General features: G+C 39.8%; 1 protein-coding gene across 2 annotated transcripts in view; it reads right to left on the minus strand.

Annotated features, from left to right (window-relative positions):
- PRKG1 (protein kinase cGMP-dependent 1) overlaps positions 1-27,856 on the minus strand; it is a 1,235,615-nt gene that overhangs the window by 772,556 nt on the left and 435,203 nt on the right. For both annotated transcript variants that reach the window (XM_025850942.2, XM_025850941.2), the window contains exon 3: positions 13,590-13,703. In XM_025850942.2, the coding sequence (XP_025706727.1) occupies positions 13,590-13,703 (114 nt within the window). The remainder of the gene's footprint in view (positions 1-13,589; positions 13,704-27,856) is intronic.

A 27,856-nucleotide genomic window follows, 5' to 3' on the forward strand; every position in this document is an offset into this window, starting at 1 on the left:
CCATAAATTTTAAGCTATCGGTGACTCAACTCAGTAAAACGTCTAAGTCCTAAAACAGAAATGCCATCATGTCATTGCAAAAATTGGGAAAAACCCGGTTTAAATCCTCCATCTTAAATTTGAAGCTGCGCCAATTCAAGCAGCAGGTAAGTATTAGAGGTGAACAGATCTGTAAAAAGACCCCAACTCTCTCACACTCCTTGTTCTTCCCGTGTAATCAAGCCCTGTTAACCAAGGGCACGCATAACAGCTTCTAATTCTAAGTGTTTATGAAACATGAATACAAAGTATTAATATTCTAGTTCAAGTTATCAAGTTGCACGGACCAAGAACATGCACATCAAAAGCAGAGAAGAAACCACTTTTTAATAGCAAACACTACCAGAAAACACCAGGAAACAAGGACTGGAAGAAAAGGCACAATCATGTTACTGCATGCCTGAAAATGAAAGCAAAATCCATCCACCTTGACCCCGAATAAAACCTTAAGAAGGACAGAAGCCCATAACGACTATAAACAAATAATCAACATTCAGAATTGGGTGTGTGCATTAGAAAGTGGAGTGGAATGATCTTTCCTTTTTAAACATCCAGGAAGGGAAAGAAGAAAGTGCCAAATGTTCAGAAAGTATTCTTTCTGGGTATGGGGTTATAAATGATTTTTTAAAAATCTTTACAGGTACACTCTGAAACAAATAATACATTATATGTTAAAAAAAAAAATGAAGAAGACAGCAGGAGGGGAAGAATGAAGGGGGGGAAATCGGAGGGGGAGACAAACCATGAGAGAGGATGGACTCTGAAAAACAAATTGAGGGTTCTAGAGGGGAGGGGGTGGGGGGATGGGTTAGCCTGGTGATGGGTATTAAAGAGGGCACGTTCTGCGTGGAGCACTGGGCGTTATACGCAAACAATGAATCATGGAACGCTACATCAAAAACTAATGATGTGATGTATGGTGATTAACATAATAAAAAATTTTAAAAAATCTTTACAGGTACATATTTTCTAAACATCTTTATGATCAAAAATCATTTTTAAAAATGTTAAAGGAAAGTTCAATTAATTCAAAGAAGTATTAGGGGAAAAAAAGTCAACACAGAAAAATAGTCCTGCTGCTTTTATAATTATTTGCTATTGATTTTGGTCTGAGCCATTCTGGTTGAAAAACAGGAAGCGCAAGTAGATTAAGAGAATCAGTAAATAAAAGATCAGAGCTCTCTTTGAGTATTTTCTTCCCCTGCCTTTTCAAATCAAATCTTCAAGTGTCCTGATCTGTTTTTAAAAGACCTCTGAACAGCTACACTTCCCTTCCATGTTTATTTATCCTAAACCTAATGACACACAAAGGGAGTTAATTCTTGATATCTCAGATCTCTTCCAAGCTCAGATCTGAGCTCCAGAAGATGTTTAGCGTTTCAGAAACTCTATCTATCTTCATCATCTTAAAACTTCCTGTAATACATTTTGTGCTGCACACAGTTTGGGCCATTTCGCATTAGAGAGAGCGCTTCCTCTTTTTTGTTTTTAGCAGCTCACTCTGCTCTGCGTTATGCTCAAGCTTCCTGGGTAACAGGGTTTGGATGTATGTCCATGGTAAATTCCACGTCAATTGCTAGATTTCTGCCTTAAAGTATTAAATGACAGTGAAAGGCAGTAAATATGAACAATTTCCACAACCTGGGGCAACTAACTTGAGAGAAACCAGGAATTGCTAAATTCAAATACAGATGAAAAGCCAAGGTTTTGGCCAGGACATAAGGAGCTTGAATCTGTTGTGGTGGGAGGGGGTGGGGTAGACAAAGGATTTCAATCATTATAACTCGGGCCATCACCAGCCTCTTTATCCAGAACGGACATGGTAAATACAGAAAAGATTCATGTTCTTTCCTGAGGCACTCAAAGGGGACAAACTAATGGGACGCCAGGGTCTTGAATTTTCAGGCTACCCCTGAAGATAAAAATTATAGGTGTCATGGGGCGCCTGGGTGGCTCAGTTGGTTGGGCGACTGCCTTCGGCTCAGGTCATGATCCTGGAGTCCCGGGATCGAGTCCCACATCGGGCTCCCTGCTCAGCGGGGAGTCTGCTTCTCCCTCTGACCCTCTTCCCTCTCATGCTCTCTATCTCTCGTTCTCTCTCTCTCAAATAAATAAATAAAATCTTTAAAAAAAAAAATTATAGGTGTCATTTGTCTGAAATATTACCTTGGAAAACAATTGACATTTTAAAGGCATGTGCAATAGCTATCTGCTGTTTCATTTGTCCAAGGCCTTGACGCTCTAGGTGCCCACTGAGGCCTGTGCACCCAGAGCACAAATACACACATTTCTCACGGGCGTCTTGAGACTCCAGGCCCGGAGGAACGGAGGACGAGAAGACTCAGAGGACACAAACGTTCTTTACTTCCGCACCGTCCAAAGGCATGCCTCCAAACGGGCGTGCGACCTCCTCAGTCCCCAACATCCCTACCTGTGCTTTGGGTTCGAGGTTAGGGTTTCTTGCACGACTTCATTCAAAGGGTACATCGGCCCCCGCTTTTCTGGGTAACGGCAGTGGCCAAAGGAGGTCTGTCTCCAGATGTGGGATCTCTCCAGGAACGGCAGCTTCCGCGACAGGTTCCCTTTCCTACACCTCTCTACCTCTGGCTCTCAGACTGCGCTCTGGGTCCCTCGGTGGTACTTCTCAGGTGCTGCAGATAATGAAGGTCCCACGCACTGCTTAACCCTTTCATGCCTTTGCAGCTTTAGTTGTAATGACAACAACTGTAAAAGGCCAGTTAAGGGCTTACTGAATGTATTCCATGCTAGTTTCGCAGGAAGCATTCACAGATAGCCCTTCATTTAATCTTTGCCATAATTACAAGATAGGTCGTTTCCATTTTAAAGGTAAAAGAACGGAGGCCCAGGAAGGACCAAGGCCCAAGAAATTATTTTCCAGAGTACAGCACAGAGCAAGTGGCCGAGAATCAGAACCCAGGCAATAGGATCCTAGATCCTGTACTCTGAACTAGTCTACTCTCTAATTTCGGCACAGATCAAGTTCCATCTCCACAGAGCCTGTCCAGACCAGCCCAGAGCCATTGCTCTTCCCCTCAAAATCCCTCTATTTCTTGGGGCGCCTGGGTGGCTGTCTTTAAGCGACTGCCTTCAGCTCATGATCCCAGGGTCCTGGGATCAAGCCCCTCATCAGGCTCCCTGCTCAGCGTGAAGCCTACTTTGCCCTCTCCCGCTCCCCCTGCTTGTGTTCCCTCTCTCGCTATGTCTCTCTCTGCCAAATAAATCAATAAATAAAATCTTTAAAAAAAAAAAATCCCTCTGTTTCTCGAAGTCTCTTATTTGCCAGGGGTTCCTTATCATCTCTCTTTATCTGGTCTCTTCAGCTAGATTACAAATGCTTTACTTGTAGGGTTATGCCTATCTCCGTGACACTCACTGGTGTGTTTAGCAGCACCTCGAGAATTTGATTCAAGCCTAAGAAATTGCCGATAAATGACAAGACAGATCGGAAATTGGATCTTCATCTATCAAGTGCCAGGAACAAAGTTTGAGAGGATACAGTTTGAAGTCTCACTGGGGACGGCCAAGGAGAGAGGTAGAGTTTAGCCATCTAGATGTGTGAGCTTAAGGAAGTTACTCCAACCTTCCATGGCTCAGAGGCTTCACCAGTGCAGTGGTGTCATTGATCCCTAGGGAACAGGCCCGCTGTGAAGGTTAGAGAGAGAGCACAGGGCCAATGTAAGGGATGAGGGAGCAGAAGGCAAGCGGAGGACAAAGCACAAGCTGACACCCCCACCCCCACCCCAGAAGATGTTTAGCGCTTCAGAAGATCTGAAACGTGGGATCTGTGTGACATTCCCCAGGACCTCCTGCCTGCCCTAAAACAAAGGGAAGGAAAAAGCAAATGGTTCACTGACAGAAATCACAGTCGGGCAGAACGTGAGTCTCCATCAGTTACCAACGTCTTAGGGATTTACAGGGAAAAGGCATTCTTATCAATAACCTGACTTCCAGAGACCCAGAGACCCAATTTCCTGGAGCCCTAACATCACCCTCCCCTCCTCAGTGATGTGGGAAACAGAGGCAGAAGGGATTATAAATAAAGTAAAATGTCCTTAGAACCTGCAGTCTATTGGGCGCCTGGGTGGCTCAGATGGTTAAGCGTCTGCCTTCGGCTAAGGTCATGATCCCAGGGTCCTGGGATCGAGTCCCGCGTCGGGCTCCCTGCTCCTTGGGAGCCTGCTTCTCCCTCTGCCTCTCTCTCTGTCTTTCACGAATAAATAAATAAAATCTTAAAAAAAAAAAAAGAACCTGCAGTCCATTGACAAATACTTGAAGCAGGCAGAGTATAACATTTCTCCAGGAAACTCCCAACTGTCTTCGTGTTAATGCTTTGCTAGAGGAGGAAACAACCTCAGCTTGACAATAGCCAGGCCTCCAGTAGCCTGGGAGTCTTCTTTAGCATAGCAGAGTCCTCTTGGACAAGCCCCTGTGTCCTTACCTCCCCCAACTGCCAAGTATATAATCAGTCACCCTCACACTGCCCACGGGTCCTGTCCCGTGCTTTAATGAAACCACCTTTTTTGCGCCAAAAATGTCTCAAGAATTCTTTCTTGGCTGTCGGCTCCAGACCTCACCAACATTTCAAAACTTCATCATAAGTCCATGAAAATAGTTTATCAAAAATTACCCCTACTTAGATACGCAAAGTGCCCTTGGATTCAACTAGAGCTGTGTTAGCTTTGAACCAAAAAAAAAAAAAAAAAAAAAAAGAACAAAGCCTTAGAAGTGCTGAATCCAGGGATAGTTAGAAAGCATGAAGAGTAAGGGGGTACTGGATGGGGTGCCTGGAGGCTGCTCCCCCATCTGTCACCAGCAAAATCTGCTCGTATATACTTCATACACAAAAGCACTCCAGGAGATTTTGCTTTAGAAAGAAAACAAAAAACCGATTCAGTCATGAAGATAGTTAGCACAATACCGTTTGATCCCGTTCAGAAAACTTACAGACAACAATGCTTTCAAGTCAATAAAAAGTTGTTCTGTTACAAGTGGGAGGAATTACGAGGGCATAAAGTGCATATTGTTAGCAAAGCAGACTGTCCTTTAGAGAAAACAAGGCGTAAAGAACACTTAGCTATAGAATGCACTGTCCAGCTTCTTAAGCCCCTACCTTTTTGCAGCCCTCTCCTCCCTGCCTTTCTGAGCATTGACACTAATTTTCTAGGATCTACTGCCATATTCACAGTAAAAACTCAATTCCTTCAGACCCATGTCAAAATGAGCTGGCCAGCTTCTTCACCCGCAACCTGCAACACACCAGACCTCAGAAATCTATGTCTTAGTTCCAAGCAACTCCCCATGTCTTTCTCTAGGCTGAAATACAATCTTCTCATCTTCTAATTATTAGACGCCAAAAGAGCTGCAATCCACCTAGAACTGCTGAGCCCTTTCACTGTGAATTTGATCAATGACCACCTAGATGGACTATAAAGGACCTTTTCCACTCTTGGTCCAATGGGTTGGACTTAACCCAACAAGGAAAAACACTCTACTTATTCAGACATCTCCAAACCCCTTGTTCTCTTAAAAATGCCCATCCATACTTTGTTGGGTTTTTCCTAATCCAAACTACATTCATGACTATGACAAAGAACAACAGAAATCAAATGAAACTCATTTTTTGTTCTGTTTTCCTACCAACATCTTAGCCATCAAATTCAATAAATCTAAAAGCTATCCCTGTTAACAACATAGCCCAGCAGTCCACGATTTTTTAATTTTTTCCTTCCCGCTCAACCTGTTCTTTTACTTCTCACTATATTTCAAAAGAATACGGTAATAATCTGGTAGACTACCAATGCTAGTAGTCTTCCACTAATACCATGTTTCACTCTTTAAAAGAAAAACACAACTTTTCTTAAATATCTCTGCATGACAGCAATAAAATAACAAGGAGAAAAAAAAAACTACAATGATGCCCAGAATAAGAGTAATTATTACAGTGTCTGTAATTTTTCTTTTAAATACTTCAATATTGACAATTCAATGCAGGGAAGGGTGTGTTGTTTGAAGGTTAATACAAATTAAGTACCTGTATGGTATAGATCAGTGGTTCTCAAACTTTGGATGTTTCAGAATGACCTGGAGGACTTGCTTTACACAGATTGCTGTGACCCATCGTCCCAAAGATTGTAGAAATGCAAACTGTCTGGCATCTTCTTTTTTTTTTTTAATTTTTTTATTGTTATGTTAATCACCATATATTACATCATTAGTTTTGTCTGGCATCTTCTAACAAGTGCACAGGGGATGCTGGGGGCAGTCCTGAGCATCACAGTTAGATAAACATTGTAATAAACATTTGAAGTTCCCTAATCAAGAGTCCACACTTGGGTGTGGGTACTGGGCATTTTACAGACTTCATTCAAAGGTCTAAACATGTGAGGGAAGGAGGGAAGGGGTGCCTGTAGTGAATGCACCCAGCATTGCTACCTAAATTGGCATCAGTTTATAAATGAACTAGCATTGATGGATTCCATGATCCTGCCTCCACTTTCTCATCTGGAGAATCAGAGACAACTTCTCTCACCTACTAGATTGGGATATTTTGAGGATGGTGTTAGATAAAGCATGGGTAACAAGCTGTAAATTTTAAAACCCTGTTACCATGATTACTGAGAAATGAATCCAGTCAACAAAGGGCATCCCACAAAAAGAGTGGGCTGCTCAGATTGACCAACGAATTGTCGAGATTGTTTTTCCTCTAGGTAAAACAAGAGTAAACGTGTTTGTCATGACGCTTGTTTTTTCTTTTAATACATTTGCTATGTAAAAAAATAAATAAATAAAAGGAAAAATCACTTTATTAAATGTTTCTAAATTGTTCTTTATTTTTTTATAATTCTGACTTTAAAGAAATTCATTGACTGATATATTTCATAAAAGAAATGTGTAGCTACTTAGTGATGTCTTAAATGTTAAACCATAAAGTTTCATCACATGAGACACTCAAGTATTTCAATACACTACAAAACCTCGATCCCACAGTTGGTTCAGATTGCTTGTTATGGGTCTCTAAGGCTTTCAGCTTATGACCCTCTCTTCATTATATCACAGGATTCATCCCTTTGTAGCAGATGTACTGAATGTGGGTCCATATGTTACAGTTTAAAAATTTAAAAAACCCACAATTATAACATGCTGTGTCACTTTTTTGTGGAAATAAAGCCTGAAGCCTTAGTTCAATAGACATAGTCCTATGGATGCACTCGTGTTTAAATGCAACATGAGCCACTGCAGATGAAATGTAAAAGCTTATGACAAGAGCAGAGCAAAGCAGTGACATACTCATGGACCTCCCTCTAACCACACAGCTACGTGATATGGGACCGGTCGCTTAAACTCAGCCGCTTCAGCAATAAAATAAAGGTAACAACACGCCACGCCCAAATGTGCTGAGCTGAGAGCATCACCCACAGCCTTCAAATGTTCTCTGCTCTCATTTGTCACTCCTGTTGAGCATCTATCACAATCCACGGACAGGAGTGTTTCATTTGTAAAAAATAATAATAAATTACATAACATACAGTATTGACCTATGTTACTACTTTGCTTTTTCTTCTTTCAATCAGCCAAGTAAATACTAAAATTACGTTTTAGCAAATTCTTGAATAAATTAAGATGCAGTATACCAAAACGGACACAACCTTTACATGGTATGAGAGCTTTATTTCTCCCCCCCCCCTTTTTTTTACTACATCAGTTTTAGTTATTTATTTTTTAAGGTAAGCTCTATGCCCAATGTGGGGCTTGAGCTCATGATCCTGAGGTCAAGAGTCACAGGCTCTCAGACTGAGCCAGCCAGGTGCCCCCTGTGCGGGAGCTTCTAATGATGCAGGCCCTTGCAGAAAATTTTGCAAGATTAAAGAAGCTGCTAAAACAAAAAATGAATAAAAAACAAATCAGCCTCCCTTGCCCATTGCCACATTTACTATTAAATTATCTGTGATCCTTAAAAAATAACATCCCATCAGTTAAAGCCTGACTATTCTCTAGATATAGGGAACACTCAAGGTGCTCCATTAATTAAAGGAGGGAGGGAGAGTAATTTAGCCACAAGCAGGAATTAAGTAGTATTACTGTCCTTTGATGATAAGAGGTATTCCCTTCCTCCCCCAAGAAGCACTGCCAACATACGCCTGTCGACCAAGCCTCGTCAATATTAAAGTCAAATCTTTTTTTGGAAGTAGATAAATATAAATCAAATAAATTCTGACTACAACAATTCCCATGAGGACTAGAAAAAAAAAATTCAACCTATTAAAAAAAAAAAAAAACATTGTAGGGGCGCCTGGTTGGCTCAACCAGTAGACAGTGTGACTCTGGATCTCAGGGTTGTAAATTTGAGCCCCACGTTGGGTGTAGAGGTTACTTAAAAATAAAATCTTAAAAAAAAGAAAAACAGTGTAGTTTACTGTTTTCCTCTTCTCTGAAATTCACTTTTATTTCACTTAAACAATATAGAAATGAGATGATATAGCTCTTGTATATGAGTTTGTTAGTCTGTTGTGTGGCATCATGGGTACCTAGTGGATTAATTCCTTTAATAAAGAAATGCATTTCTCAGGGATTACATAACTGGATTTGAGTTACTAATTTCACAATATTCTTTAATAGACAAATGTGATAAGACCATTTTACTAAAAGGAATATTACCTAACTCACTCAGCAAGCGTTACCTGCTTCCCAGGAGGCGGCCAGATACTGTTTTGTTGTCCAGGATGACAATTCCCGGGCCATTTCTGGACTATTCTTCTGAAATCAGGGTCCTATTTCTAGTCATCAGCTGCCTAAAATTACTTTGTTTCTCCTTTCCCTTCAGGATTCTCAGCAGAAGACATGCATTAGACGAGGAGAATGCAAAGCTTGCATCTTTTTAATTGGCCTCGAAGGCAGAATGGAGACATTCTCATTAGCATGCTTATCTCTTGTGCTTCTGTGCTTTGGCACAGGGAATGTGACTGTCCCGGGTCCGTGCTGCTCATTAAAACTCCAGGTAATAATCGCATATAGGACATACAGTGGTATTGGCGGACAATCTTGCTTCATTTCCATTAGTGAATGTAACTTTATCATAAATGATGCTTTACAGAACTAAACAATGATATTTCCTAAAGTGTGTCTAACTATTTACATCTTCATACGTAAGATTTAGAGCCACCAGAAGAGCTTTATCTAGAACTCCTTTTTATTAATAAAATTAGCATTCATTTCTTCTGTGCCTTTATTGATAAAAGGCACTGTTGACCTTATAAGAATTGCATTTAGTGTACATAAAGGTATTTGAGCAAGAAATGTTAGTCAAATCTTTTAATTTTTTTTCCCTATTCTTTAGCGGTTTTTGTTTTGTGGTTTTGTTTTTTTTTGACAGTTGGCAGATTTTTCTCAGGTTGAATAACAGGTTTGAAACAAAGCTATGTGGGAATGTACAAGCCACTTTACTGCACAGACTCAAGTGTATTTTAAAAAAATCCAAAGATAAACTAAAAAATCCAAACCTTTGAACTTTGTTCTTAAAATGTCTATGACACACTGAAATATCTTAATTAGTCAACTCCCCCCGTACAAATATTCTAGGAAAGCTTAGGTAAACTTGAAAGTATTCAAAAGCGAAGGCAGAAAGATATTTTTAGCAGACGTTACTGCTAAAATTAGCCAATTTCTTGTAGAATGGATTTCTTGTAGAATGTTTAGGCTCTTTTATGCTAGTACTCAAGTATTTCAGTGTCTGAGGAATGTTTAAATACTTGCTATAAATAATCTAAGGAAAAATAATTACTCAGATATTTTGCTCAAGTCAATTCATAAAGGAGTCTCACACCACACACCACCCCCCACCACTGCCAGACAAAGTTTGCAGATAATTTTCTATGGGTTCAACTTACGCGGGTCTTGAGAGGTTTTCCTACAAAGAGAAGGTCTGGGTTTTATTGGAGTCTATTTGAATGCTACTGCGTGAAGAATACATTGTCTAAGATTGGGGGATTTGTGAACTAGACACCTAAAGTAGGAGGAACAGACGTTAATTTAGTATCTTCAGGCAAAAATACCCCAGTTCATGTACAACTGAAGTTGGGAGCAAAGAGGCATAGAAGTCACACCTCAAAAAATAAAATAAAATAAAATAAAATCCCTGTGTAGTTGTGAGACCTGTTTGTGGGGCATCCAGGTAAAACAAGACAATAGCAGAAAAGATGCTGGTGTTTAAGCCATGAATAACCTCAAGACATTTGTTACGTGTGTTTCCAACAAAATGTTACTTTTACGGATTTTGATATACTCATTTCTCTAGGGGAAAAAAATCAATGTGCTGTTTTATAAGATAGGAAGAGACTCTGGATATAGATTTCCTGTACCATTGTATAAGGTTTTCTTTCCATGTCATTATGGTTTCAATTTTAAAAGTTATTCTTGGTGCTCTCAGATCACTTTCCTGGTGTTACCATCATAACCAGTGGTATACATTTATTTATTTATTTATTCCCAGAGGAATGCCAATGGATTTCTCTCAGATGAAAAACAAAGGACTTGTTACAAACTACTACGGAGCTTCTTTCTGTTGAAGTATTATGGACAAGTGTATCCTATTTGATAGCATAATATCAATCTATAACTTTAATGAGAAAACAACTTTTTTGATATCCTAAGTTAAAAGAAAACAAAACCCACAGGTAATAGAATCATCTTTGTTCACAGGAAGTCACTGGGATTTATTTATTCATGGCCTGATACAATTTCGAAAAAGTGCTCTTTTGAACAAGAAATGACTCATATACATCGAGGAGCTCTTGAATGTCACCCAGGATTTAGTTACCACTGTGAGATTAAAAATGCATTAAAATGCTCGGCAGCTCTCAGGCTGACGAGGGAGAAAGAAAGGAGAGAGGAACCATGAAATAAAGTAGGTGATGTTGAAAGAAAGGGGGTCACAATCCATGTAAATGAGAAAGAAAGAGGCAAGTCAATTCCATAGACAAGCTATGGAATAGGATGGGCGGTCTCCTTGGACTTAACTATTACACCCAAGTGGGCGAATCCATTTTGAAAGTTACTCTAAACGGGTCATTACCGGCAAAATGACGGTTGAGAAGAAATGGACACGAGTTGGCAAAATCCTGAATCCTGAGAAATGACCTCAAAAGCCAGATAAGGACATTTTGAAATAGCACACATAATAAGTAAGATAGCACTGGGGCGGGGGGTGGGGGGGTGCTATATTCCGTAGTCATTTGGTACAAGTAGCATCCATAATGGAACCTAATCAGAATTATAAAGTGATCAGCTTGAAAGTTTAATTTAAACATAAATTTAAAGTGGTACCTTTAAGGATCATGGCCACAAGTATAATCTCCCTGGATAGTGTAGGAGACAGGACAAAAGGTCCCGAATAAGAACTAATCATTATTCACACCTTAAAGTTCTTTACAAGACATTCAGAATATCTTGGTAATAGATATTACTCCTTACTCATGCAGAAACCTCTGTGCATCTCTAAGTGCAGAGATGGATCTGCACTCCATCAACCTTAGGTTCTTTTCTCAATACTACCTCCACATCCTAAGTAGGCACTACAAAGGCACACACACACACACACACACACACCTGTGTGCACACACCTTTTCTGTGTCTGTGTTAAAGAACATGCTCCATTACTCATTTTTTTTTTTTTTGACGCCGATGTTCTAACGCCCCCCAAATGGTTAGGATTATAATTTGCATTCAACACCTACTTCCTTCTCACTGAATCAGATCCAAAGTGTGCATTTAAATTTATCAAACATGAGTATAATAGCTACTGCAGATGAACACCATTTTACAGGAACCTAATAAATTTCACAAAGCAAAGCAATCATCTCATTAAAAAAAAAAACTTTGCCGCAAAATTCATTTAAATACATTATTTAGTCTATCTAAAATAGTTCTCCTAATTCCAAGTTTCAACAGATTAAGCACGTTATTACCAACTGTTGACCTTTTTGGAATCGCGGTTTTTCATTAGAATTAAATGAGCAGTATACAAGGCTAAAATATTTTAAAATATTCTAATTCACCATTCGCAATTCTGAGAAAGCCTGTTTTAATCAAAATGTGTTATTCTGGCCTTTTTGACCTACAAGGAATGCATTTCTCAGAAAAATGCAGCCTGATAGCATAATCCATTTCACTTAATGGTGTCGTGACTACTCTTCTTTCTACTTAAGGCACTTTTTACGGGAGTTAAAAGTTGTGGCAGCTTCTGTTATGTTTAACTGGGCTTCGTTATTCTTTGAGTTGTGTAATTAAAATGATCACATAAAATAAAAACCTGGTGGTGCCGGTCAATCAAAAGAGTTTTGTGCTTTTAAAGATCAAGAATCAAATGTCAAGAACTCATCCTAGGAGGGCCCCAACCACAACTGAGGTCCCAGTGACCGACATCAATAAATAAAAAGGCAATTAACTAACAAGGCATGGAGGACAATTTCCGGGAGGCTGGCTGGCTGGCCACACATTCTGAATTCTTTACAATCCAAGGTTCAGTGTCATATCGGTAGCCATAGGCCATACTTCTGAGAAAAAGAAACCCAATACACAAAACGGTCAATGGCATCCGACTAAAACTAACTGATAGTCGGTCATTTTGCCAACAGCATGTTCTTTTTTTAAAAGATAACAAAACCTAATCAAAGTGATTTGTGATTGCAATCATCCACAGGATTATGTGTCAGAACAATGTTTCCAACATGAAATGCATCTGCCTGAAGATGCAATGGACCTTCCATTGTTGGCTTTTTGCATTCAGCTCTGTTTGTTATGCGTTCATTCCATCCTCTAGTCAGGAAGAAGGAGTAGTTAAAACCACCACTTCCCCCCACCCCCCTAACGACTGCAGCTGTTTCTACTGAGTAATAAAAGTTGCTGGAGAAATCATATATACACATACATGTAAAATTAGGGAAACAAGCTGCTTTATTGCCCCGATTTAAAATAAGCTCAATCAGTAGAAAAGAAAAATACTATAATATACAGCTTGATGAGCAGCTGAAGACAAGAATAGACTCAGACACGATTTTAGAATTCAGGCTATATCTCACTCAACGATGTTTGAATGAGATGAAGGACATGTCTCCTTTAAATTTTTTTCTAAACCACTGAATGAACAAGTGGAATTTATGGGGGAATGTAACCCAAAATAGACAGATTCGTAAAACTTCCTTTAGTATTAGCGTGAGGCTTTAAAGGCAGAAAAAGGAAGGTCTCACTGCTGTTTCATTAATAAAGTTGTAACATTTTGTAAATCTTCATCAATAAGAATTCTAAATTAAAAGAATAACTTCCATAAGTCAGTGAGAAAATTTAAGTTATGCAGAACAGATTGTTAATCCTCTTTCACCAGGGCAAACAAATATAGCAACCGTAGCGCAAGGTAAGAATTAAAATATTGATTCACAAAATTACAAAGATTAAATCAAGAGGCATGGTAATCGATATCCCAAAGGTCTAGGGGAAAGGACATTGAAAGTATTGGCAAAATAAGAAAAAAGTCTTACTTTTGACGGTCGCTGTCCGGGTACAGTTGTAGAGAATGGCCAACTCGCCAAACACTTTTCCTGGACCCATGGTGCAGAGCTTCACGCCTTCTTTTGTAACTTCAACCTTACCATCTAGAACAAAGAGACAACGTCATTTTACTTCTCTTCCACGCTTCATTTCATGTGTTGTATTTTCAACATGCAACGAGGAGTATGAGGCTCTTCTTTATAAAACTGCAAAGCAATTACCAATGGAGACCAAGCCTTCACCCAGATGCAATGCAAGAAATGCAATAAATCATGTCAGTTAAGAAACCCCACCCTTCTTTAAATTAATCACCGATAAGAGGCACCTGGGTGGCTCAGTTGATTGGGCATCTGCCTTCGGCTCAGGTCAGGATCCCAGGGTCCTGGGATCAAGCCCCACATTGGGCTCCCTTGCTCAGCTGGGAGCCTGCTTCTCCCTCTCCCTGTCCCTCCCCCTGCTTATGCTCTCTCCCTGTCAAATAAATGAAAAAAATCTTTAAAAAAAATTAATCACTGATAAGATCTAAGGTACGACTGAAAGAAAGAAAAAGACAGAATAAGACAAAAAGGTAAACATGCATTTTTCCAAATACGAATTAGAAAACTATTGTAATTCCAATTTTAATGTCATTTTGAATCAGAGCAAAAACCTGGGTAAGTGGGTGCATTTTCTACAGCACACTTCATACGTGGGAATTGTCATTTGAGTAAAGCACATCTATTACAGGAAGGGAGATTACTTTGACCCTTGGGAACCGTTTAAATGCAGCTCATGTTATCTTTTATTTTTAAGCATCTTATCTGACTTGGGCAAGACTGTTTTATCTGCTTCCCAGTCCGGCAACACTGGCCGTAAGGACAAATAAACTAGGAGGGTTGTGGGGGAAACAGAGACATTAGGTCCATTTATGTTCCACAAAGGACTTGGAAAATATAACGATAAGGAAGGAAAGAGCCAAGGATACATGGACCCTGGTTATACATTGGTGCCTGCAAGAAAGGCAAATGCTATCCATGAGGAAATGAAAGAAATAGATTTTTTTAAAAGGTACAGCTACATGCACCAGAAATTCTCTCACCTCACACAATGGGGGGTGGGGTTGGAAATAAATGGGCAACACAATCCATTCTAGACTAATAGCCCCCCCGCCCCCGCCACTTCAATTATTCTTCCGCGTTACTTATCCACAGTCTAAGGAAGAGCCTTCTGCTTGGCATTAGCTAGTGAATGAATGAAAGGAGCTAACGCTACCAAATTTTCTCCAAACTTCAGACCTACGTGCATCAACTTCATAATTGTTCCTGTATCTACGTGTTTCCCGTAATGTTTAACTTTTTAGAGTATGGGCTTTAAACATACTCCTGCTTTAAAAAACAAACAAAATCAACCTAGTCTCAACATTTGTAAAAATCACAGGGTCGATGTGCTAATTTCTTCAAACACCCGTTGAGATAAAATGTTCAATATCAAAAAACTTCTTGGGAAAGTGTAATCCATGTACCAGTCATGTGAGGTCAACCCTTCAGAGAACATTGTTCTTTTGACCCTGAAAACCATTTCATGTAAATGCTATCAGTGGAGAGAGAATTCTTCAGTAATTAGGATAAAATTTCACATAAGGTCTATTCACTACTCTTGAACTCTGTGTGTACCTCCTCTGTGTATAAAGAAATTATTCAGGAATGAACAAATCCAACAATTCTAAAAGTTTGGAGATACTTTCTTAGGCAGGTCTGGCCACTCAAAATTTAGTCTAGCTTTGTATGCCTTGTTTCTTGACTGCAGAAAATAAAACTCCTGTGATAGGTACACCAATACCAGCCCAGTAAATCCGTATTTTCATAAGCCACAGATGCCCCCCACCCCCACCCATGCTATGCCCCAACCCCTCCCTTTCCATGGTAAGCCTGCCCCTTAACAAATTTCCTCTGCTCCTTGAGAATGAGAAACAGGCTCAGAACGTAATATGGTTAGGAGATTTATAAGTCATTAGAAGTCAGACCAGGAGTTAAATTCTGGTTCTCTTATCTGTTGCTTATGAGCCTTGTGACCTTGGGCAAGTTATTAGGTTCTTCATGCCTTGGTTTCTTCATTAACAAAATAGATGAAAGAAAAGCACCTATCTCATCAGGTGGTTGATAAAATGAAATGATTAAAACGGGCAATGCTGAGCACAAGGCCCGGCATATAGCAAATGGTCAATAAATACGAGCTCTTATTACTGGGGTTATTTTTATTATATGTCTTATCTAGAACTGAAACACAGTATTCCAAAATCTATTACAGAAACCGATCAAGTCTACATAGGTTAGTAGGTTTGTGGTTTTTTGTTTGTTTGTTTGTTTTTTAAATGGAGAAAGTATTTGTTTCAGATTCTCTCTTTGCGGGGGGGGGGGGGGGGGGGGGGGAGTGCATTTGAGAACTTTTGGGTTCAAATCAACATTAAACCCAAAGAAGACAATGGCATTTCGTGAAGTCACCGTGATCTACGTGGCAGAATGCATCCACTTTGTGCTCTTCCTCACTTGGCCGTGTGCAGCCAACATTCCACAAGCTTTGCTTTAGCAAGTACCCTCTTATGCTGGAGACGCCCATGAAGGACAAAGTAACAACGTTCCAGGGCATTACAACATTTTCTGGAAGTAAGGCTCTAGCTTCAATGATACTAAAGGAACTAAGAGCAAAATGAGCAACGCCTAAATAACTTCCATACATAACTGATTTTGTACAAGTCCGCTTTGCTCTCTCCTTGGGTCTCAGAGGCGGAAGTCTTCAGTGGAAAGGGACGCAGAGGAGCAAGCCCACTACTAAGAATCCTGCTGGACAGCTTGACAATAAGGCTTCTCAACTAATAAAAGATGAGAAACACAGGACTCTCATTTTCAGCTCAGTGGTTTCTTAAAGGACATCTGGGTACCTGCCACATCTAAGCCAATTAATAAAATGCATATTCCCCACTCTGGGAAATTGTAACCATTCCTGCACTGCAATGACACCGCTGTACTTGGTTCTGGTGCTCCTTACTTCTCTGAAAAATCATGCTCATAGAGCACTCATTGATTTTAACTGATAGTGAATCCTGAAACTGATCACGTTTCCTTTGAGATATGACTTCTAGAAAGCTCACAGCCAGAATTATGTAAGACTCTGGGGTTGGCAATGTGTGCATAAATGCATTTCTGGTTGCAACTCATTTTCCTGATCTTATTTTATATTTGCCTAATTTGTTCATCTCTAACTCATTTTTTTAAAGACGGGTATGAATAATTATATATTCATATATGATATAAAGATAGGTATAAATAAGTATATATGTAATAGACATGCATATATATGAACAATCAGTGTTGGTAACAGAAGGTTATAATCCATATTCATTAGAAGAGCAAAAAAAAAATTTAAGAAGAGATTTACTGGTACAGATTGTATTTGAGAAATAGAAATGTGGATGTAAAACATCTTTTCTAGGTTAAGTTAAATCCTACAGGTTCAGTATATTCACAGTAGCCAAGTAAGGAAGGACTTTGATCACATATGATAAACGAGAGTTGTCTAGAAGTGTTTTTTTTTTTTTTAATGAATGGAAATATCTAAATGATAAACAGAAACACAGTGTAAAATGTTACTCTGAGTCCCAGTGTGATCACTTTTCCTTCCCTCTACCTGCTGTGTGGGTGAATAAGTAATTCAGGGAGGCAGGATCCCTTGGGTGTTAAAAAGTTAGGTACACACACGGCATTAGTTCTTTCAAAGACATTTGGGAACGTTCTGATTTCCAAGAGCCCAGGAATGTAAGCGATTGAAGTGAAGTGTGAATTTGGTTAAGCTCATTCACTACACCACACAGCAGCCTTGAAGCAAAACTAGAAGTGATCATACACTTACAAACGATTTCCAAGTATGGAGTGTGTGGTCCACTTATGAAACCTAAGAATAAGACCATCACAAGCTTGCTGCATACACCTGTCCTTTCAAGTGTTAGGGCCATCGTGAAGCCACTCCCCTAGTCTTAGACTGCCCCCCCCACCCTTTTTTCCACTCTATGGTTACCTTTGAGATTTGGTTTAAATTGACTTCACTTGCATAGAAGGTAGGCAGGCCTATGTGTGTTTATTTTGGTGGTGAGGGGAACAATGTGGGATAAGACAAATAGGGAAAAAGTCATTTAGGCTCAAAATATAGCAGGCTTTTGCCAGAGGCTTCTACCAACTCAGAAAGAACCCAGCTTGGAGGTTTTTATATAATTATAATTGGCTGTTAACTTCAGGAGTGCATGTTGATGAATTTACTTCAGGTCAGCATTGATTAATGTAATTTCTATTTCTCTTAAAGAAATTGCAGAGATTCATTAGCATTTATTCATGACTGTTCAATACTTTAATTTTCAAATATGTTAGATTCCAAATCAAAGATATTTTTTTCCTTCGAGAGTAGCAAAAAGACATTTTCAGAACACCCTAGTAAAGTTCTAGACTTTTCCATTATTTTCCCTAACTGAACTCGACAGTGACTAGAGGCTATTAGAACTGTGATTTGGGGAAGTAATGACGATCTGAAATGTGGTCCATCTATACAACCTGCTTTTGTTTTTTTTAATTCACTTTTGCTTTTAAAAAACATGATATTACATTGGCATTATTTTTACTATGCACTCTCCCCACCATAAAAAAGAAATATCCAAATCATTTTTATTTGAATTTTGCTGAACCGTTATTGTTTACAGGAGAGGTGTTGGAATCGCTGCTTATATAAGATTTCAGGGTGACCGTGTCATTCAGCTCTTATCACCCCTGCAATTAGTATGACTAATTGAAAGTTTTATCATAGTACCCTGAATGCATTGTTTTTAAGGATTTTATTTATTTATTTGAGAGCGAGTGCAGGAGTTGGGGGGAGGGGCAGAGGGAGAGGGAGAAGCAGGCTTCCCGCTGAGCAGGGAGCCCGATGTGGGGCTCGATCCCAGGGCCCTGAGATGGTGCCCTGAGCCGAAGGCAGTCGCTTAACCAACTGAGCCACCCAGGCGCCCCCCCTTCCCCCGTATGTATTTTTTGTTCTACTTCAGGTACCAGATGTCCACTGATGATGGAACCAGCTGAGCCCTAAGTCCTGACATTTGCCACCTTGACCAAAATTTAGCCCACCTCCTGCTTTCTGGGCATCAGGGTTCATGTGCCATCCTTGGGAGATGCTAAGTGTGAAGAGATCCATTGCAAAGTATCTATATTTTTGTCCATCTTTCATAAGAATGAGTAGGCCCTATAAATAAAGAAATTGAGTTTACAAGGAGACCCAGATTCACCTGGCTTTGTTTATCTTTCTGGGTTTCTCACTAACCTGTGGTTTTGTGCCATGAGGACTTTCACGATAAGGTAAATCAGCTTAGAGATTTATTACTGGCAGGCTGAACTAGAATGGCTGGTAATAACCTAATTATGAACACTCTGTGCTTCATTCCAATAACCTTGGTTGGAACATTCAGGACAACTTGATTGACTATTACAGGCAGACGGGTGTTATATCAAAGGTCCCATCTAGACAAGACTTCCCATCCCTTCCCTCCTCCCATCTGTTTGACTACACCTTCATGATTTGGTAGGTTTGAGCCCACAGCTTGTACACTATGAATTCTCTCCTATGGGTTTCTGTACTTGCTAGATTCCACAGGAATATCCAGCACGTGAGGGTTGAGCTGTGTGGCCACCAGCATGGGGGTATTTCCTCTAGGAGATGAGGCTCACTTATGGATCTGTTTTTTCCTTCTTTTGGTTTTATTAGGATGTAATTGGCATAGAGCACTGTATAAAATTAAGGTCTACAGAAGGATGCCTTTACTAACATAGAACAGTAAGTCATTACCACAGTAAATTTAGTTAACATCCATCCATCTCACAGAGATGAGAAGAAAATGTTTTCCCTCTTGGGATGAGACTTTTTAGCTCCTACTTTCTGCTTTCCTAATGGATTAGGGATACGATTATGTCTGACTTGCCTTGCAGGGTTATTTTAGATTGGGGGTGTTTCGCGTGGGGAAGAAAGTAGAAGTTGCTAAGGCTGCCATGGGCTACAGGGAAAACCCATCCAATCGCCAGGAACAGACGATATTCTTAGATATCCTCTCCAAACCTGTAGTTCATTCAGCCAGATATTTTTTCAGCCAGTGTGAAAAGGAAAAAGACAGCCTCACTAGGAGATTTGAGTTTGTTCTTGAATTAAAGAATGACAGGAGGTTAGCACCTTATCAGTTTTCCCTTCAAGACTGCTTTCAGATCCAAATAGGTATGGTCTCTCTGGATCTAAACTCTTGCTCCTTAGATGAGGTGTTAATCTTGGTGATTGAAAATCATTCTTTGGCCATTGAGCGAAAGCCTGTGAGAAACTGCCCTGTTTTAGTAGGATGATTTCTTCCAAAGTTTGCATCACCCTATTCTAGTTAGGGATCTTGCTTATTAGTTTTCTCTTGGGGGATGGGAGGGGAAGAGATGAGGTTCTGGTTTGTTTTTGTTTTTGTTTTTTTCCCTTAAACTATTTATGTCACAGTTTCTTCAACCATCAGGTTTTTATACTACTTTGGTTAGGGCCAAGCTTCCCATTCAAAAGTCACTTTTCTGATATCGTCATAGCAATAATTCTTCCAGGGAGCGCAAAATTACTAGTTACCAAATGGAATGAGACAGTATGAGGTTTAAGAGGCTCATTGAAGATATAGGAGTGAAGACCTTTGTTTCTTCTTCAATTAGGCAAATCTGATTTCCTTTCTGGTCATGACTACCATAAATACCCTTGACAAAATTTTTCATTACACTAAATTACAACAGATCAATATATATTTGAATAGAAAATAAAAATCATCATAGTTACTCTTGGGAATGAGAGAATCAAAAACATAAGTGAGGTGTCCAGAACTAAAATCTGACTGTCTGACTTATGAAGAGAGACAGAGAGAGAACCATAACATCCACACCCAGATATGTGAACTTTGCTTTGGTTTGTTTCTATCTCTGAGGTCACAGAGCAATTGCACATATTTACAAAGGAATCCTATATGAGGAAACAGACTGAAATTTAAGCAATTTGGATCCAGAGAAATTTAAGCAATTTCCATCAGAGTGGAAGTGTGGAATGAACAATTTACATTGCAGCATCTCTGCCCTCAGAGATATTCAAGGAGGAGAGAACATACAGAAACTATCAAAGTTGGGTCAACCACTTATCCGCTATGAACAGGATTCTGGAAGGATTTCACAAACGTCATAAGTCTATAATCTTTACACACAGTGTGTTTTAAAACCCTAGCACTTTAAAGTATACAAAAAGCACTAGATGAATGCCCGTGGACTAATTTCAATTTCTAGCGCTAAGAAAAGCGAGGACAGAGGACAGATATACACGCTCAGGAAAGGAGAGCAGACTGATCATTCCCTGAGTCAATGAGAGTTGAGCAGATAATTTGTCTTAACTAAGTCAAGTTTATTAAGCTGAATTCCATCAATATATAATGCATTCTTGCTCTATCATTTCTATAATTCATGAGCACCCGCAATTAGCTTCAACAATTAATGGCTAGTCCCGTAGTTCCTTAAAGACAGGCACATAGCAAAGGTACCACTCACACCATCAGACTCCTGGGCGCCCATCACGTTTTTGTTTTGTTTTAATATTAAGCTTGGGAGAGTTCGTTGTACGGCAGTAGTTCTCATCTGGTGGGGGGGGTGCTACTTTGTCCCCAGGGAATATTTGGCAATGTCTGGGAACATTTTTGGTGATTACAACTTGGAGGCAGGGTTTCTACTGGCTTCTAGTTGGCAGAAGCCAGGAATATGGTTAAACATCCTAGGATGCACAGGCCAGCCTCACAACAAAGCATCATCCAGCCCCAAATGGGAGTAGTCCCGACATGGAGAACACCTGATTAAATCCGTGCACGTACAAAATACTCCACATTTAAAGGGAAATCTTTGACTTCCACTATTCGTTATTTAACCTCCACCAGATGTAAATTGCAAACTAAAAAAAGGTTAACACCAGGTTGCAATATTTAAGCAAACCGCACTGCCACTGGATTGAATCAAGCCATCTGATCATTTTCCCCAGCAGATGTCATCTGAAATAGAAGTACAGAACATTTTGAAGCATGGCTTACAAGAACATCCTACTGATGCTGGAGTGGCAGGCTTTTCCAGACACACTTGAGAATACCAGTCCTGGCTGGGGCGCTAACTACCTACTGGATCTTGAAGAAATGATTGAACTCGGTCTCGATGACCTCACTACAGATGTGTGATAATAGTATCTTATTTTATAGGGTTATGAGAATTAGATAAGACTTGTGGCAAGATAAAGGTATAGATTGAGTCGTTCTTAAAATTTCCTTTAGACCAAAAAAAAAAAAAAAAAAAAAAAAGCAGTTTTAAGGAGGGCTCAAAGCAGGCTCCCAAGGGTTTGATTTCATCACGTTTAGGATCTGGAAGGAGCTGAGGGATACGGAGCCAAGGCAGGAAGGGGAGAAGGGAAATGGGCGGGAAGCTGGGGATTCCCGAGAAAGGGGCCAGTAGGAAAGCTTCAGGTTTTAGGAAATGGGGTGTTTAATGTGTAATATTCAGCTATTTGTTGCCAGAATTAACATCCTACCTTTCTCCCCAGATGAGTCTGCTTCCCAGATTTCTGGTGCACAGGGCTTGGGAGAGGAAAATGCTGGGGTTGGAGGGCAGGGAAGGTGCCCTGCTTAGAAGGGTCCAAGAAGAATCAAGCAGGTACTGGAGCGGAAGAGCAGAGATCCTGGCAGAATTATGTAAATCATGCCATTCTGAGAAACTGACAAGGGGAGTTTGTTTGCAGATCAATTAGGGGAGGGTACCAGCCTTTACACATCAAAAGAGTACTTCATTCAGCTTCACCTGAGGCTAGAAAAGCATCTACAGTCTACAAGTGAATGGCTTCAGTCAGAGAGGAGATCTTTTTCTAAGCCCTTTTGGTACCTTTGTTTAGCTTTGTAAAGGCTGTTCTGAGGCTGGAGGAGGAAAGACTTGGAAATCAGAAGGTGTAAGCCGCCTTGCTGGCTCTCACTGCTCTGGACACCTCCGTCTTCTGGCAGTTTCTGCATCCGTGCGATAGAGATCATCACTAACTGCTTCATAGGATTAATGTGTGAGATTACGTGAAAGCGTGGTGTGTGCTTTCCACAAATATTAGGAAGCCCTAAACCAATGGAGGGGCAACCACTTAATGCCTGCTTGTAAGTAGTAGGGGGTTAGCAGGTACTCACTCCTGACCAGACTGAAATATCAGTGAGGATGACCATGACTGTGATCATGCTTGCGGGAAGGCCTTCGGATTTTATTTTTTTAATTAGAATGCCTATGTAGTCCCCAAGGAAAACACAAATCAAAAGTGTCACCCTTCCACTCCACTTATGGAAGTATTTCTGTACTTTATTTTACCCAGTAGTACATATCGCATAAGGAGAATTATTATTTGACAGTTTAAAATATCTACACTGGATGTAACATAACGTATGTATTTTTTCCCCTTTATACAAGGCCAGGATTCCCCAGAGTAAATGGTGAGCACTCACCTACCTTTGCATTTTTAAAAAGCAGAGAAAATAAGCAACAACCATCTACCCTGCAAAATACTCGAGACTTCTATAAAAAGATGAAAAAGAATGTTTGAACTTATTCTCTCCAAAGCTGTTGTACAAATGGCCTGGGGCAGGTTAGGAGTGGGAGGATTGGGTTTGAAAGCTGCTGCCCATACAAAGAAGATGGTGTTCCCCTTCCTGTAAACTACGTAACAGAATAAGGTGGAGTCAGGGTAGTACTTTAAGAGAACCAGAGGGTGGAAGAAAACAGCCAAACACTCCTTTCCTGTGCACGTCCTCCACACACACCGAGGACTTAACTGATGAAGGGATAAACAAAATGACACATTATTCAGCCATACTAAGGCACGGAGTACTGATGCACCCTATAGCATGGATGAACCCTGAACCAAACAAAGTCAGTCATTCACAAGACCACGCACTGTAGTACTCCGTTATGCGCAACACCCAGCACAGGCAAATCTTGAGGGACAGAAAGTATACTAATAATTGCCTAGGGCCAGGAGGGATGGAGGGGTTGGGGTGTGACAGTTCAGGGGTACAGAGTTTCTTTTGGAGGGGAATGAGATGCTCTAAACTGGACGGTGGTTTTGGATGGTTTTTGGATGCACAACTTTGAATATTCTAGACCAGATTGAAGCAAACACCTTAAAAGGGTAAATTGTATGGGATGTGAATTATATCCCAAATAAAGCTGTTAAAAACATGGGGATTTAGCACAGGCACCTAGTAATCACTCAGTTAGAAGACTAATCGTGCTAGTGTTTTATTGTCCTTTACAAAAATGTTAAGGAGTCAGGGATGCTTTGGCTTCTCGCTCTTCCTGGAAGAACCGCTCTTACTCGCTTTGGGGCAGTCACACTGCATCAGACACCCAATTTGTCCCTTAGCTGAAACTCTACTGTAAGACCTTGTCCACGATGGACACGGCCCCTTGCCTGGATTCTCTGCCACCACACTATAGAGCAAAGAGAATAAACCATCTTCCCTGACTATTATTCTGATAAAATATTCCCCTAAGAAACTCACACTAGTCTCTCTGGGATCAAACCCAAATTCCTGGCATTGTGTGTCTAATCTTCACACAAACCAGGATCTTCTCTAAATTAATCCAAGTCTAAAGCCTCACGTGTCATTCTAGATTTCAAACTTCATGGTCTAGTTAAAAGGTCCTTAACCAAATAGAATTCAGGGGGCTGAGAACTTGGATAAAATCTTCATATTGTTACTTTTACTAACCTCTCATTGAAATGGGGCTTTTCCATTGTAACAAACCATATTATATGGTTTAACAGTATTTATGATGGTGTCACCAACAGAAATCACATTTTGTTATTCTATGACAGTTATAAATTTTTTTTTTTTTAAGATTTTATTTCTTTGCCAGAGAGAGAAAGAAAACACAAGCAAGGGGAGGGGAAGGCAGCAGGAGAAGCAGATTTCTCACTGAGCAAGGAGCCCGATGCAGGACACAGTTGTAGGTATCTTTAAATGTTGTTTACACTCACTCCTTCGAACTCATGGTAGTTATTAGACACAGTGTTAGACCTTATTATTTAATGTGTTAAAAAATACACATATATTAGTGAACCACAACTTTTAAAATTTATTTTTTTATATAATTGTTTTCCTTGGAAAATATGAAGTAGCCAATTTTATGCACTTAAAAATATTTTAAAAGGGGGTCCCCAGGTATCAGACTTCCACAGGGGTCCCTGGCACAAAAAAGAAAAAAAAAAGAGTAAGTACCCCTGGCTAAATGAACAATCCTCTAGACTCCTCATAGAGTCTTACCATGGTATTAATAACTCTCACTGACAGCCCAGAATTTATCTAAGAGAAAACAAAGTAGATTTATAACAAAACAAGTTGAAGCAAGACAAGCTTGTGGGATTACTTGTTACAAGTCCAAAATCATGGATCCCACCTCATTGTTTGCCAGATAACAGTAATTCGTTCCCTGGCCATCTGGCCTGCCTCTCACCTTAGAGAATTATTTTATTAATATATCTTTGGCCATAGGAGAGACAGGGGAAATGTTGGCTTAATCAGCCCAAATTCAATAATTAAAAAAAGGAAAAAAACTAGGTACACTGTTTAATTGGAAACTATAAAAATATAAATTTTATCTTGGATACTTAAAAAAACCGTTAATACAGCTATGTTAATCACCCTTCTACTGTGTTAAGGAATTTTATAAAGAAACCCAGTAGGCTTAAAATATTTAAAAGAATGTGAAGTTCTACCTAGTCTTGAGTAGTAATGAATAAATTTAAGAAATTAATTCCCATAGAAAATTATTCCTAATGATTTAGCACCGTCCATGAATAATTTGTCCCTATCTTAAAATGTCTTAAATCATTTATGTTTTGAATCCAAGCACCTCTAAATGATATTGAGGTCCATATTGATTTTTCAGTTTTTCCTGATTTGAGTCCATCCCCTGACTCACATGAAGAACAGACCAGTTTGCATTTGAGTGACTAGTTTATTTTTTCTTTTATAAACTGTCTCCCACCACACCCAGACCCAGGAGAAGTAAATAGGAATTTGCCCAGAGAGGGGAGTGATTACCAACAGATCGAAGGCAAAATATACGGTATTTTTACATTGTGAAGACTACAAAACAGATGTTAAACTAATGCTATGTTTCTGTCCAGTCGCTGGTTTTACAGAAAAATCGGGATACAAACAGAGAACGAAATAGTATCAGAAAAATCCGGCATCTAACATTAGGATGCAGAATACAGATTCAATAAAGAAGAATTTTGGTGCGGGGTGGTTTTAAATTATACTTGAACACTAAGAAAACACACTGCCTTGTGTCTCGCTGCTGCTTCCCTGGGAAAATAATATTAAAGTTCATTAGCCCTGGGCCTTTAGTTTTTATGTTCTCCTAACGCACTTTGAAGTCCTTGGTCTCTACTGGGAAAGTATAAAGTCAGGAAAGACGGCATGGGACCAGCTGACATCTCCAGGATTGTAAAGAATAAAGTTAAAGCTCTTCGGTGAGACCAAGACAAAAGCACTTACATAAGTCCTTCACATTTCCCACATATTTTATTCATTACAAAGAAAATCTGAAGACTTTCCCGTGCTAACACAACTCAACCAAGAGGAGAAAACACTCGGGGTGCAGGACTAGTGAACCCCATTCTGGACAGTATGCCAGTTTGACCACAACTGAAATCTAGTTGCTACAAGGAGCAGGTTTTTGGTGAGGGGAAAGATTAAAGAGGTCCTGGAAAATATTGTCCCAAGTAAAAAAATGAATCATAGCTAGTTATTATTAGAGAAGATAGCTTAAAAATCCATTAATAAAGATTTCTATTTTCTTAAAAGCTGTCTGCCATTGGTATGTATCAACCAGAGACCTGTGTTTTTAATATGCTAAGAAGATAAAGGCACAGAGACAGACTTTTTGTTGTTTTGTTGTTATTGTTCATTTGCTCTGGGGGGAAAAAAAAATCACAGTCTGGCATTCGATAAATCTGTTTGATAAATGAAGAGGCATCAGTTTCTCCCAACTCTGTGGATAGAAAATGCAGCCAATCCTAAAGATGAAGCTGTTTGAATTTCAGAAGGTAATACTCGCCCCTTTATGTGGGTATCATGACAGTATCAAAATGAATTAAAAACAGGAACAGAGAAAAAACCTCCACAGATGATTCACACCTGCAGTGAGACACAGGTACCTTTAGAAGCACAGACCACAAAGCAAACAGAAATCCCTAGTTAATGGAAAAATATGAATGTCAAACTTGATGGATGATCCCATGCTTACAATGGGCAAAAAACATGTTTAGTTTCTCTCTGTGCCCAGTATCACTATAGGATACCCTCAAGGGCATCGGATCCTGGGTTAAACCTTTCCTTATTAATGAGCAGTCATTTGTGAGCTCAGATTTTATGGTCATATTCCAGAAGATAATGAGATGTTCCCAAGAATATTCTGAATAGGCACATTCTAGCTTTTTGCAATTCCACCAAGGCATGTTGCAAAACAAGTCTTCCAAAGTCACTGTAAACATGAACTGAGTTAGTTAGGACTTCTTGCTGAAGAGACGTTGACAAAATTCCAAGCCCCATGTATCATCTTTTGTTACAGGGCAGACAGAATATGAATATTACATTAGAGAAGGTGCAGGTGAAGAAGAAGCAGAGAAAAGCCTCAGAGAAATGGCAATGATGGCAAATGAATTGTGGAATAACAGAAGAGAGAAGGTTTGGGAAATAGGATGCAATGTAGCAAAGAGAAAAGGTAGTAAGTTAAGGTATCAGAATTAGCAGCTCAGGGTTTCTGATGACCTGGAGTTTTGTATTGGCTATCAGAAGAACTTTCTTTCTTATATATAGCTTCTGAATACCGGCCAAAGCTGAAACTGCCGGCATGCTAACTCTTGCCGATGGTCCGTCATGGAACTCTTTATGTGCAGAGCTCATTCGTGTTGGTCACCTAAACATCCACAGTCCCTGGGCATGGTGGCAGGGCCCCAGCCATGACGTCGGTTACAATTCAGTCCTCAAATACTGAAAAAGAAAAACAAAGCTGGCAGCATCACAATTCCAGACTTCCGGCTCTATTACAAAGCTGTCATCATCAAGACAGTATGGTACTGGCACAAAAACAGACACATAGATCAGTGGAACAGAATAGAG

The sequence above is a fragment of the Callorhinus ursinus genome, unplaced genomic scaffold (assembly GCF_003265705.2).
Source record: "Callorhinus ursinus isolate GAN/ISIS: 27379988/994484 unplaced genomic scaffold, GSC_fseal_2.0 scaffold32, whole genome shotgun sequence".
NCBI lineage: Eukaryota > Metazoa > Chordata > Mammalia > Carnivora > Otariidae > Callorhinus > Callorhinus ursinus.